The sequence below is a fragment of the Eptatretus burgeri genome, chromosome 17 (assembly GCF_056783735.1).
Source record: "Eptatretus burgeri isolate ZD-2024b chromosome 17, Ebu_testis_v1, whole genome shotgun sequence".
Taxonomy (NCBI): domain Eukaryota; kingdom Metazoa; phylum Chordata; class Myxini; order Myxiniformes; family Myxinidae; genus Eptatretus; species Eptatretus burgeri.
The window spans coordinates 1,953,139-1,968,052 of NC_140977.1; the positions used below are offsets into that span (position 1 = coordinate 1,953,139).

General features: G+C 43.2%; 1 protein-coding gene across 4 annotated transcripts in view; it reads left to right on the plus strand.

The window, feature by feature from the left end:
• Nucleotides 1-14,914, plus strand: part of LOC147009083 (uncharacterized) — a 124,476-nt gene that overhangs the window by 18,001 nt on the left and 91,561 nt on the right. For all 4 annotated transcript variants that reach the window (XM_085862668.1, XM_085862669.1, XM_085862670.1 and 1 more), the window contains exons 5-6: nucleotides 984-1,037; nucleotides 10,989-11,132. In XM_085862668.1, coding sequence (XP_085718794.1) covers nucleotides 984-1,037; nucleotides 10,989-11,132 — 198 coding nt within the window. The remainder of the gene's footprint in view (nucleotides 1-983; nucleotides 1,038-10,988; nucleotides 11,133-14,914) is intronic.

Consider the following 14,914-nt stretch of genomic DNA (forward strand, 5'->3'; position numbering starts at 1 on the left):
TCTCCGGAAGCCCGTACGTTGTAACCTGTAATGGGGAACGTGGCTGAGCTTCCCTTCCCCATCGGCCACGCCCACGCAACAACGTGTCTTCCCATTGGTTTGGTAAATAAATGGCCATAACTTGGGAAGCACTTGTCCGATTAACATCAAACCTTGAAAAGGCACATCCTCAGGTCCCCAGCAATATACCTGGCAAGTTTCAATTAGATTGGACCAGTGGTTGTCGAGAAACAGCGGTCACACACACAGAGATTGCTGGAATTATAGATAGATGAAACAGAGGGTATAGTTGGGAAGAAATTGAAGGAGTAGTTGAGGATTGAAGGAATAGTCTGTCCCTTGGAATTTAATATTGTTTAAGAGGAAGTTCTGTGCAAGGGGTAAGACTGTTCTTGTGTATCTGTGCCTTGTAAATACTTGACTTGTTTTTGTGCTTGTGAAATATTGTGATTGTAAATACGTGCCTTTCTTTGGTAAACGTTTCAAACCTAACTTGTTGTCCTTTCTAACATTGAATTGGCATGGCGTGTATGTAATAAATATATGGCAAGTTGTGCCCCACAAATTTATTCTGAGATAGCCAATGCTCCACCCACGGTTTCACTTGGCCAGACTTCATCAGTAAATAAGGGTGATACATTGACGTAACTCTATCACCTGTAGGTAATGCAATGCTGGGTGCGAGGACCCTGCTCAAGCTCGTTATCCCAAACGGCATCCGCAGTTGCTTCACAACTTGTTGGGCCACGGAGTTACCTGTGGCTTGTGGCTTCAAATTTAGAGGCCGAGAGTTGCGTCTGAGCAACCCCCTCGTGCACTCCTGCGTGCTCGCTCTAAAACCTGTAACAATATATTTATGAGAAGTTATTCTTCAAACACGGGGTAGACCTGCACACAGCGAGGGTTGTTCGAGAATCGCTCGGTTACCAACATGTAATCCCAATAATGTAGAGGTAACATGGTATGATCGTTTGTTTTTACAGATTTTGATCAGAAGCTGAATGTAAATCCTGAACTTGGTGATTCTCCCATCAAAGGTAAGTGGTTAAAACTATTCATCAGATTTTGTTTCACAGCACAAGTTACTGGATGTGCCTAAATGCATGAAGTGACGTCGGTGTTGTGCTTGAAATTGTTTGTTGTTGTTGATGATGGAAACAAATTGTTTTAAAATGGTGAGTACATGTAAAAACATGCACACGTCATGGACAGGGTGGCAGTGAAAAGGTCGGAGGCAAACAACATGACAGAATGTGACAGGACGTGGAATGTGGGAAGGATATGCAAGGGTGGGTTAGGGAAAGATACAAAAAAGGGAAGAAGAAGAAAAAAAAGGAGAAGGAGAAGGTGCAGGACATAACTGAATGATTCAGGTATAACATGTCGAGAGGAACAACAAGAGATAAGTTGCTTCCTTGGAGAAAATAAAGAGATGGAAGATGGGAGAAGAGAGAAAAAGAGAGATGAAGGATCAGAGAAGAGAGAAAAAGAGAGATTAAGGATGGTAGAAGAGAGAAAAAGAGAGATGAATATAATAATCAGAGAGTGCGCTGTCACTCTTTATTTAGGGATGGTGTGGAAAAAAAAATGTAGGTCCCGCCCACGCCATACAAAAGTAAAGTTGGAGTATATACTCTAAAAACTCTAACAAGTCACTTAGGCTACAAATGAGAGCCGAACTGGTCTGTTCAACTGGTTGTTGAGGCATGGATCACTTTCAGTGCTCCAGACAAGACCACCATCCTTGATGTTGCGGGTGGATGTCTTGGAACTCACCATTGGGCGAAGAAGAATTTTGTCTCTCAAGGGACACTGGATACCATTGACCAGAGTTGCAGGGCCAGGCTTAATGGCAGAGCTGAATTGTTCAGGAAGTTGAGGCGTAAAACTGGACGTGCGCTGAGGGTGGACAAGGAGGTCTATGTGTGAGGAATCTGTCAGAGGGTAGAGCATCACCTGTGGTCAAGTGATTTTCATGCTGCTTACAGGGAAATTCACCCATTGCGTTCCTCCAAACCCATCCCGTGGTGTACTGCAGTTAGAGCGAGGGTGGGAGGCTCTTGACAGAGAAGTCCGAAGTGAAGGCCCGCTGGGCTGGTTACTTTGAGCGGCTGTACCAGGCTGATCCACCAGCTGTTGAGTTGCATGTCACAGGTGTTACTATCACTATTGATGACCCTCCAATCAAGTGTGATCCACCTTCATTTGTGGAAGCACAGGCTGTGGTGAACCGGTTGAAATGGGGTAAAGCTCCTGTGATCTGTGGCATCCATGCTGAACTTCTTAAGACTGGTGGAAATGCTGTACTCATGTCGTTGCATGCAGTTCTGTGCTCTGCCTGGAACACAGTCATCATCCCAACTGACTGGAAGAGGGGCCTTGTTGTCCCTCTCTGCAAAGGGAAGAGTGATCGCCAAGACTGCAACAACTACCGAGGGGTGACGCTGCTCTCAGTGCCAGGCAAGGTCTTTGCTCGGATAATTCGTGATAGGGTTCGTCACCATCTGCTTGAGCACCAGCATCCAGAGCAGTCAGGCTTTACACCAAAGAGGTCAACGATTGACCGTATTCTTGTCCTTCGGGTCCTCACCAAACACAGACGAGAGTTTCAGCAGGGGCTGCTTGCAGCCTATGTTGATCTCTGTAAAGTGTTTGAGTCAGTGAATCGGGATGCCCTCTAGAGGATTCTTTGTCTTCGTGGGGTGCCACCAAAGCTGATCAATCTGACGTCTGAACTAAATTCTGGTACTGAGGGTGCTGTGAAATGTGGTGATGCCATATCCGACTTATTTCCAGTTGTTACTGGAGTTCGCCAGAAGTGTGTTCTGGCCCCCAAACTTTTCAGCACTTGTATGGACTGGATTCTGGGAAGGATGTTGGACAGATCAAGCTGCGGTGCATCGTTTGGGAATGTCAAGATCTCTGACCTTCATTTCGCAGATGATGCAGTCATCTTCGCGGAGACTCTAGATATCCTTTCCGGGGCCCTCGAGGTGCTGATTGAGGAGTCGGAGCAGCTGGGATTACGGGTTTCCTGGGTCAAAACTAAGATTCAGGGTTTCAATGAGATCTTGGGTGCCGCTATCTTGTTTGTACCTGTTTGTGGTGATGATGTTGAGGTTTACCTTGGCAGTGATATTCATGTCTCTGCTGGCTGTGAGCCAGAAGTCAATAGACGTCTGGGTTGGGCCTGTTAACTCATGGATTCACTGGATCATGTAGTGTGGTGCTGTCGGTACCTGTGCAGGAGGACGAAAATCTGAGTCTTCAGGTCCTTGGTGCTTCCAGTCTTGCTCTGCAGATGTGAGACTTGGACTCTGACCAGGGATATGAGACAGAGACTTAATTACTTTGGTATCGGGTCTCTTTGGAGAATCCTTGGCTATCAGTGGTCGGACTTTTTGTCCAACGAGCGGTTGGTGAGAGAGACTCAAATGTGATTTGTTACCTGCATAGTCCATGAGCTTCAGCTGCAGTTGTATGGACATGTGGCTCGTTTTTCTGATGCTGATCCTGCTCACCAGATTCTCTCAGCGAGAGAGCCTCATTAGTGGAGGAGGCCAATGGGCTGATCACGTACCTCGTGGTTGCAGCAGGTTGATCGGCATCTCAAGGAAATGGGGATGGTTCTGGCATCTGCCTGGGGGATGGCCAGACGGAGACCCTTGAAATACCGGCGGAAAGTGGACGCAGCGATGCCGTGCTCCGGCGCATGCTCCCATACCTGACCTGACCTGAGACCATGGTCAAAGCAAAAAACCGGTGTCGGTCAACACTGTAAAATTTTCACGTTCATTATCGATAATCATCATTATCATTATCATCATCATCATCCGGCACATTTCTGATCTGCCTCTATCACTGGCAATTATTCAGGTACCATCCAACAGAGGTTTACTTGATGCAGCATTCTTTGCTATCGTAATTTTAATTACTTGAAAGGATTGCACTAAAAGTCCGCAAAACTGCATTCCCTTGTAAATTAATAGGAAGGCAACAGAGGGGTGGGTGGGACCATGACTATCAATCAGCCTGATAGGGATTGGACCCCGAGACATATTTTCCCAAGGGCCAGTCAGACCAAAATAGATGGGTGTGATTAATGCTGGAATATCAGGGTTGTGTGTCGAAAAAGTACAAACGATGAAATACTCTTGGAAAAACACTTTAGAACTAGAAGGGCACTCGGTAGAACGCATACCTCCACCACGTAATGCCTGATCCACGAGAACATATCGGGCCCAATACATTTTTGAAATATCGTACTACACATTACTACATCGTTTTTGGCCCTATCTCTCAATGGTGAGGAATCACTTTAAAAATTAAATAATTCTCGTATCCAGATCTGGATTCGGATCTTCACCATAATCAAATCAATTCTTGCTTGTCACACACCCAACCTGTCCACCAAGTTTCGTACAAATCGGTCCACAACTTTTTTGAGATATCGTGCTATATATCGTTTTTAGCCCTATCTCTCAAAGAATCACTTTAAAAATTCTAGTAGCCGGATCTGGATCTTCACCAAAATCTAATCAGTTCGTCTGTGTCATACACTGAACCTGTTCACAAAATTTCGTCTGGATCCGTCCGCAACTTTTTGAGATATCCTGTACACAAACAAACAGACAGAAAGGGGTGAAAACATAACCTCCTTCACCTTCGGTGGCCGAGGTAATATTGAGTTTATTGTCATATATATGCTATGTGCATACAATGAGAAGTACTTTCACAGTGCTTGCTTAAGAATTACATGAAAGAAGAAATAGATTAATTGCGATCAGTGTGGAGAGTGACACCGAAACTCTTCAACCTTATAAGAAAGAACAACCGTTGCTGAGCCTTCTTCACACAGTGATTTGTGTTTATCTCCCATTTAACAACATCGGAAATATGTATTCCAAACAACAAAAGAATTGACAATCTTAGCTTCAGCATTGTGAATAACCAAGGGTTGTAATGTAGTTTTGTTTTTCTGGAAGTCAACAATGCAATAATTTCCTTTGTCTTTGTGACGTCGAGTTTGACATTGTTTAGCGAACACCATTCCACAAGTTTTTTGACTTGATTACAGTAATCATCTTCAGCACTGTTAAGATTCAGGCCAGCAACGGTCATATCTGCAAATTTCACCACTTGTGAGCCATCAGATGTGACACAATCATGAGTGAAGAATGAATTTAACATCAGGGATAAAACAGCCCTGAGACGCTCCGATGTTCAGGGTGAGCGTCTGAGAAATATTCAAACCAATTTTGATCACCTGTGGTTTGTCTGAAAGGAAATCCAAAATCCTGTTACAAATCAAATCATTAAGACCAAGTGCATCAAGTTCTAAATGAAGTATGTGAGGTGAAATGGTATTAAAAGCAGAACTAAAATTTTTGAAAAGTAACTTGGGATAGGTCAGCATACGTTCAGCTAGATAGTTTACCATGATGTAGAGTGAGTGAAACAGCCATCCACCAAAGGCATCACACACCGAACCTGTCAACCAAAGGTCGACGGAGGTTATGTTTTCACCACTGTTTGTTTGTCTGTCTCTCTGTACGCAGGATATCTCAAAACGTTGTGGATGGTTTCCGACGAAACTTGGTGTACAGGTTGGGTGTGTGACGAGGACAAATTGATTAGATTTTATTGAGGATCCGGTTCCGTAAACTGCAGTGCCTTCAGAAAGTATTCACACCCCTTGACGTTTTCGCATTTTGTTGTGTTAAAGCTTGAATTTAAAATGGATAAAATTAAAGGAAAAAATTGTCACTGATCTTCACAAAATACCCCATAATAACAAAATGAAAACATGTTTTTCGAAATTTTTACAAATCAATGAAAGCTGAAATGTCTTGAGTCAATAAGTATTCAACTCCTTTGCGATGACGCTCCGAATTGAGCTCAGGTGTGTCTAATTTCCTTTGATCATCCTTGAGATATCTCTTCAACTTGAGTGGAGTCCACCTGTGGCCAATTCAATTGATTCGACATGACTTAGAAAGAAACACACCTTTCTATATCAGCTCCCTTAGTTGACAGTGCATGTCAGAGCAGAAAATCTACCATGAAGTCCAAGGAACTGTCCATAGAACTCTGAGATAGAATTGTGAGGTGGCATAAATCTGGGGAAGGGTCAAAAACAATGTCTAGAGTGTTGAAAGTTACCAAGAGCACTGTGAGCTCCATCATTATGAAATGAAAAGAATATGGAACTACCCCAACTCTTCCTAGAGCTGGCCGTCTGACCAAATTGATCCACCGGAAATAAGGGCCTGAGTCAGCGAGGTGACCAAGAACCCAATGACTACTCTGACAGAACTACAGAGTTTGTTAGCTGAAATGGGAGAACCTGCCAGAAGGATAACAATCTCTGCAGCACTTCACAAATCTAGGCTTTATTGGGGGAGTGGCGAGACAGAAGCCTTCCTGATTAAAAGGCACATGACAGCACACCTGGAGTTTGCAAAAAGGCACGTGAAAGACTCAGAGAGCATGAGGTAAAATATTCTGTTCTATGCTGTCCACTCCTGAAGGTAATCTTGTGGCTTTCCCACTTTTGAAAAAATGAATTGGCTATTCCTCACCACAAGCTCCTCCAGCTCTTGACCCTCTCTATTCCTCGTTCCCCAACCAAATTTACCAACACATTCCTCTTCACCCGGTTCCGCTACTCCTACACGCGTGTTAAAGTCCCCCGCAATGCACAGCATCACCTCCAGCAAATGGTCTGGGCTAAAATCAATGGTAGATGTTGGAGTACAAAAATAGTCAAAGAAAGCACCTTGCCAGCTTTTTTGCAAGGCTTGAGAAAACTGATGCTTTTGAATTGTCAGTTAAAGCGTCCATGGAAAACGAGTAGCACAATTGATGCAACTTTGCTGATGCACTGAACGGTGCAATTGATGAACATTGCCCAATGGACCGTCCAAAGAGGAAACGTTGGATGAGTGATGAATGTCTCGATTTGATTGAAGAAAGAAGAACGACAAAAACCTTAGGATCACAAAGTCCAGGGTACAAGAAGTTGTGTAAAGAAGTGAAGAGGGTTTGTAAGAAAGCTGAGAAAGAGTGGTTAGAAGCAAAGGCTGTACATGCAGAAAGTGCATATGCTTGTGGCCACAGGAAATAGGTTTTCTGTCGTCCGGCATTTTCTACAAGCTATGCAATGTCCCTTCTTTTCTTTAGCTTGCTACATGGCACATACCATATAAATGGGCCTTTTCTATGCCCGTCATTTTTCCCAAGAATGGAATGGTTTCTCTCTATTACATACGGTATTCCATGTTTCAGCGAGTTTTCTTTGAGAATTCGAGCACCTGAAAAACCAATATTTTTTCCGAAGTCCCCTTTTACGGTGTCCCTAATTTTTGCAATGTCCCTAATTACGCGACTGCCGGTAACTTCGAAGTCTCATCAAGTATCCCTCTCTTCATATTCAAAGTTTCACGAACTTTCATCCTACAGTTCATAAGTTATGAGCCCTTGCGTTTCACTATTTTACTACCGGAGCCAACATTTTTCCATGTCCAACCTTTTGGGGTTCGCCTCTACGAGCAAAAACTAGCAAAAAAGCAGACACTATGGCACTTTGGTGGAATTTGTTTCAAAAGCCAGTAATTAGACTTATTGTTACGGATTTGGAAACCTTTTGCACACAGACAGTCAGCGGTCCCCAAAGTTGAGTTTTTTCGATAAGTATGTGTTTATAGTTAGGGTCCCATCCTTCTGTCTAATGGGTTAATTTCATGTGTGCGCTGCGGGTTTCTTTATAGTCAGGTTGTTTTTTACATTAAATCTCCCCTTCGCTCCATCATTGCCATTACGCATGTGTTTGGGGCCACGGGCATAGGTGGGGTGAGGTCGACTCTGCCCAGCGAGATGCGTGTGCCTCGCAACCAATGAGGGATAGGAGTACCTCAGAAGCCCCCGACCAATCCGGAGATGCGTTACCTCAGGGTGGCCCGCCCAGCCAGATGGGATGTTTGCCCCTGACCAATCCAGAGGCGAGTTACCTCAGAGCAGACCCTCCATCCCATGAGAGGAAGGATAAGAAAGGTCGCGAGTTGCTCGTGCAGTCGAGTTGTTGGTTGGTTCCTGCCGGTTGAGTTTGTGACTCCTGGTCAATGGTCATGCTGGTCGGAGTTGGCACTCGTCCAAGTTGGTGTTTGTGTTCGTGGTGCTTTGGTCGCCGATCGTCGCTCGCGGCTGGCCAAGTCGCTCCTTCGATTCTGGAGGCGAGGGTTCGAGTTCCACTGAGGCGGGTTGTGTGGGAGCAAGCGAGCTAAGGATCCCGTTTCCTTCCACGGAATCTGAACTCCACAAGCACGGGTCGGTAAAGGCCGCACGAGGCGGACAGTACCAACCAGACCTTGACCCTCAGCTCACCCTCCCTCTCGAGCCGAAGGGCCAAATAAAGACCCGACGGGGTCCATTTCTTTTGGGGGTGTGTGTGTGTCCGTGGGCCCCGTCCTTAAGTAGAAATTGCTAAGTGTTTGTTTGTATATAAATTGCATTCCTCATATTCGGTTTTAACTCTGCTCTTTTCGTGCTTCCCTGCCCATTATAAATAAACCCCCAATTGTTCAATGTACCAGCTCGTTGTCTGTCACTTTCTTTCATTGGTTTAGCACGGTGCGTATTGGGAATTAGGGAGGCATTGTTGCTGTAATTGTTCATTTGGACTGATGGATCTTGGTAATCCCCGCTCGTTTTACACCCGGTTCGGGCTCGGTAAACGGCCCGTTCCACCCGAGGTCCGTCGAGGGTGTGACCTGCCTGGTAATTTGACGACGTGGGTACTTAGGTATGTTGAAATTTGGCTATTAACCCTACCCCACGCCGACAGAGAATTGGCGAGCACGGTCCTTAAGTGACCCGTGCCCTTAGAAGTTGTCCGAGAGTCACGACCTAAATTCCGGGGTGTTTGGTGGAGATGACCCAACTGCTCCCCCTCGTGGTCGTTTATCGCCACCGAACCCTGGCCCACAACAGTATTGGCTGATGTATATGCCAAGTTTTAGTTCGTTTCAATGCACAGCCTTTGAGATATGAGCGCCAACACATTTTGGACGGATGGACGGATGGACGGACGGACAGACTGACAGAAACCAATGTTGATTTCAAGGGTTTTCGTTAAAAACTCAAGAATCCAGAAATGGACGTTGCTGAAATTTGGACCATATTACCTCAACGTACAAAGGATTAACTTCTGAAATTTGCAGCCTATTTCGTCCAGGAGAAGCCGAGAAACAAATTTTCAGTCCTTGTGTTAAAGTTGTATACAGAGAAACCGTTCCATATAAAGTGAGGGTCGCTTCACACTTCCCTTGATTTGGATTGCCAAAACATCTAGTTTGTATGATTAGATACTTGTATACAAAGGCAGTTGTCGTTGTTGGAGTGGATGATAAACAAACATCAAAATTTCATTTTGAAAAGGAAGTACGTCAAGGTTGTTTATTGTCCCCCTATGCTCTTCAATGCATTTGGTGAGAGGATTATGACAGGTGTGAAGTGTGACTTACCAGGAGTGGGATGCACATTTGCTGCCCATGACACTTGGAATCTATTTTACGCCAATGATACTACCCTCTTGGCCAAATCAAAGATGGAGTTGGAAATGATGGTAGAGGAAGTCAAGTTGAAGATTGAGATATTTGGCTTGAGTATAAATAAAGATACGACTCAAGTCACGGTTTAGAATGCTGCAAATGGAGAAAATGTACATATTAGCAAATCTGCACCGACTCCAGAGGAGCGTTTTAAATATCTTGGCTCAGGAATATCAACTGAACTTGTGTCCATGGAGATTAGGATCAGACTTGTTCTGGCTTGAGGTGTCGTTAGTGATTTGTCTGCTGCCTGGAAAGTCTCAACGTATTGGAATATATCTGAAAAAGGCTCATACAATCACTTGTTTGGAGTATTGCACTTTATGGCTGTGAAAGTTGGACTCTTAGAGCAAAATATGAAAAGCATATTCGCGTTTTTTAAATAATGGACTTGAAGGAGAATGCTCAGAGTGTCCTTCATATAGCACAAAGCAAATGAATGGGTTTGTGGTCGAGTTGGAGTTTGGGAGGATGATGCTCTCCTGAATGTCATCAAAAGGAGGAAGCTGGCAAAATACTGCCATTGGAAGAGAAGACCTGACATTGTGGTGTTAGCTTGTATTGAAGGATTGATGGAGGAGAAGAAAAGGATTGGTCATCCCGCCATCACCTTGGTAGATAATTTGAAGTTTTGGGTTGTTGGTGGGCTCCCTATTTGAAGATACTGTGCTTTATATCACCATTGGCCGCCTTTGGTGGCTATGGTGTGAATAATAACAAGGATAATAATAATAATAATGATAAACAGATCACAAATATCTCGATAGCTCTTTCTCTCTGCATGCATATTGATTGATATTAAAATAATTTGATTTTAGAGCTCTCTTGGATTCACAAAAGTTCTCATCGTTGGTGATTGTTTTGTGGAAAAGGAGTTTTGTAAAAATTTTGGTTTATTCGCTGGGTTTAAGTGGACAATTATTTATTTATTTATTTATTTATTTTTAGCAATTTCGCCAAATTGGTAATGCAATGTGTAGTCAGGTTGAAGTTTTCCTTCGTCAAACAAAAAGCTGTTTGTTGTTAAATATCCATCCCCAAACATGAATGGATTTTGTTTAACGATTACCCAACATGGTTTCGTGAAAATTTAGGGGGTGTGCACATTTAATAAACTTCCAAATTAGCTTTTTGGTGAATTACGACTGCACATATTCCCCAAGTTAAAGTTTTATGAGTATATGGCGAATGACAGCTTAATCCCTGATTGGTGAACTTAAGGCCATGTCAGTTTGGTAGAGCGGTGCTCCATTGAGGGAAGGGTGTTGGTTGGGAAATTGGTCCAGAACACTCATTTTCCCACAATAAAGGTTTGACAATACAATTTTGGAAAAATATTGTTTTTGTTTTCTTCCTCGTAATAAAATTTATGATTTGCAGATGAAGCTCATCTCTTGAAGACAGAAAATTCCCAAACAAACTTTCTTCAGACTACCCAGGATGTTTTGAGCAATGAGAGCGTAAAGCAGGAACCTTGTGATTCTCCTTCCAAATACCCCAGCAACGATGCTCAACTGCTCAAAGGTAATCGGATGCAGGCACAGGACACTCTGCACTTCTCTGTTTTATGAATCCTCTCTATGATATAATCATTCAATTCCACATCGTGCCGATTGACCAATCTCTTTAAACAGTGTGTGCTCACACGCACTTCTTTATATAATTAAAAAAAGACCAATTACTGCACCATATTCCCCAAGAAGGAAGTCAGACATAATGCACACACACACACACACACACACACACACACACACACACACACACACACACACACACACACACACACACACACACACACACACACACACACACACACACACATTCTGAACTGCCCGGATCATCAGCTGGGCACCGTTTATCATCGAGGTTTCGATCCTTGCAGCCCAGAACCTCTCCAAACGGCGGATCCACAACCCCGGTCGCAGGTCCACATCAGTAGACAACTCAACATCAGTAGATCCACAACCTCAAAGTTGTGTCCAGACAGTCAACACAGCAACACAATATAATATCCTGATACAAACATATTTAATCATTACTTGTATTTAAAGCATTACGACACATGCATAACTTTAATCATACATCACTTTATATGACAATTTATGAAGCGATAAACACTTTATCTTGAAGACATGTCCATTACACAGCACCTCTGACTAACCAGAGACTCAAACTGCCATTCAAATATTCATAGTCATTAATAATCGATTTTAACATGCTGCACTGCGTATCCTCGCAACCGCCAACAAATTATATCAATGCTTTATATTTATAATGTATTTTACAAAAAAATTTTATTTTCTCTTTTTTTAATCTAAATGCCTCCTTTATTAAAAACATCTAGAAATATATATATATATAAAACCAATAATATTAATTAAATAATTTACCTCATTTAAAATAATTAATTCATTATTATATCAAATGCAATGCAGTCGGAAGTTGTTCACATGAAAACCAACCAAATTTAAATAAAAGGTGGTGATGGAGTCGCAGACATTATCACAAGACCTGATCAACCAATCAGCCAAATATCCTTTGTTTAACATGATGGGAAAAACCTTCTCGGCACGTTTCACAAAATCATCCTTAACTGAACAAATTCAAATGAACATCCTCAACAGTTGCACCTTTGTTTTCCACCTTTCAAAATCGTCATCGGCCTACTAAGAGTTCAGGAACACAGGAATGAAAGGCATTGGCGTACGGGGTGGTGGGGGCGGGGGGCAGGGAGGTCGGTGCAAGTGACATTATATTATTATTTACCGAAGACAGTAACTCAGTAATAAAGTTAATTTATTTGTAACACTTACCAAAATAATCTTGAGTCCAATTTCCTGAACGAGATGGGCGTGTGTAAGATCAGGCCAAATATAAACATAAAACAGCAGTTGATCGTCCCTGCCCACTTCCTTTTTTGTATCCGACTCTTTTATTATTTGTTATTTTGTCAAACATCCTGGAAAAAAATAAAAAAATAAAAATCGCACCTTGTCAGAAGGAACATATGCAGTGAAGCTGTAACACCGCTTAAAAAGTGGCCCCGTGGGGGACTGACGGTTACTTCCCCAACAGGCAGGGTGACCTTATTGTCTTGATGCAAATAAACAATAACATAAAAAGCTATTATCGAGTGAAACATGGTGGTTTGGAAAGGTTGTTGTTCACTTTTGTTCGACGGATGTAAGCAAGGACATGAGGTATATTTAAGCGGTTTGCACGAATTAAAATCTATTTTCATATTTACAATTTGCTTACTGCAGGTTCAGTACTATAACCTGCTTGAAATTTTACTTGCACACATGATGTGTTTTCTGTGCATTTGATTTTTTTAATTGTTCGTCTTGGGGAAGGGGGGGGGGTGGTGCCAAAGGAAGGGTCCACCCCGGGTGACAAATACTCTTGTCTCGATGTACGCCCCTGATGAGATGGGAACACAAGAATGAGATGAGAACGGCGAATTGGAATAAGCTACAAACACAGGAATGAGCTATGAACAAATTTAGTTTTCCAGCATGCCGCGCGCTCCTTTTTGCCTGCCCCCTCTCTGAGACATTGTTGGTCGCAACCATTGGTCAGCAAACAGAGAGCGGGGCCATTTGCACAGTTCAACCTCTCCCTGCTCTGGTGCTTTCACACGCCACGGGAAAATTGTCCTCAGAAGTGTCGATAGTGATACATGATAGATTTAACAAAACAAATTTGCCGCCCCCCAAAAGTTCCGCTCGGGATATACACATGTGCATATACACGGGATATGTATACTCGGGAAGTGCATATACACATAATTTTGTTTTATGATGCGATCAAAGATGGCAGAATTGCGGCCATTTTAGTTGTTAAAAACAAACAAACCTGGTATCGAACATGTCCTCAACCATCTCTCAGACAAGCATTTACCGATGCTGATCAAACTTTGCACATGGATAATGAATGATGGCTTACATATGCATGCCATTTTTTTTTTGACGTCAGATCCAAGATGGCCATCTAGCAGCAATTTTTTGACTTCAGTGTCCCCAACCATTTCTCAGACATGCATGGACCGATTTTGTTCCTACTTCGCACAAGCATGTTACATGATGGCAAACACAAGCACCTCACTTTATTTTGTAATCTGATCAAAGATGGCCAACATGTAGACTGGCGGTCATTTTAGTTATAAAAAAAACAAACCGCTATTGAAGACGTCCTCAACCATTTCTCAGACACACATCTACCGATGTTATTCAAATTGGCAAACATGTAAGGAATGATGGCTTACATATGCAAGTCATTTTCTTTTCAAGATCAGATCAAAGTTGGCCGACTGGCAGCCATTTTAGTTGGAAAAAAACATCCGATGTTGAACACATTCTCAACAATTTCTCAGACACGCATTTACCGATGTTGTTCAAACTTGGTAAACATTTAAGGAATGATGGCTTACATATGCCCGTCATTTCCTTTTGGAGATCAGATCTAATATGGGCGACAAGCGGCCATTTTAGTTGTAAAACTGTCAAATCTGTCTCCCTCCTCCAAATCCTGGTGGTGTCTAGTTAAGTCTGTTTCTGGTGTATGTTCTCCCTCCATCCCCTCCCATACCTCAAATGGCTGCACAGCTGGCACTGCACGCGAAAAGGCTGAATGCCTAAACTCTGTGTTTGCTTCTAAATCTTGTGTCCCAAACCCATCGCTTTCTGTGCCCACCTTACCCAGTCACACCCAGCTTTTCCTGGATTCTGTGTCCTTCTCTCCTGACAAGGTGGAGAGCTTGCTTTCAAACCTCGAGTCAGATTCTGCAACCGGTCCAGACGGCATCAGCCTACGTGTCCTAAAAACCTGCTCTGCTGCTCTTGCTCACCCTCTCTCTGTTCTATTCACCCTCTCATTTGCTCAAGGTCATCTGCCATCTGCTTGGAAATCAGCAAACATTACTGCCCTGCATAAAAAAGATGCAACAACATCCCTGCAACGACAGGCCAATCCGCCTTCTCCCACTCATCAGCAAGGTTATGGAATCCATCATCGCTTCAGACATTAAATCATTCCCCTTCTCCAATGGCCTGATTTCCAATCATCAATTTGGATTCAGACCAGGTCACTCTACCTTGGATATGCTGCTTCTGCTCTCCAAACGATGGATGGAGATCCTCAATGCCAGACATGAAATCAGTCATATCCCTCGACATACCACGTGTCTTCGATACGGCCTGGCACCCTGCCCTGCTCACCAAACTCTCTTCTTTTGGTATCCAAGGATTTCTTCACTCATAGCTCACAGACTTCTTCTCCTGTCGCATCCAACGTGTGGCCCTTAATGA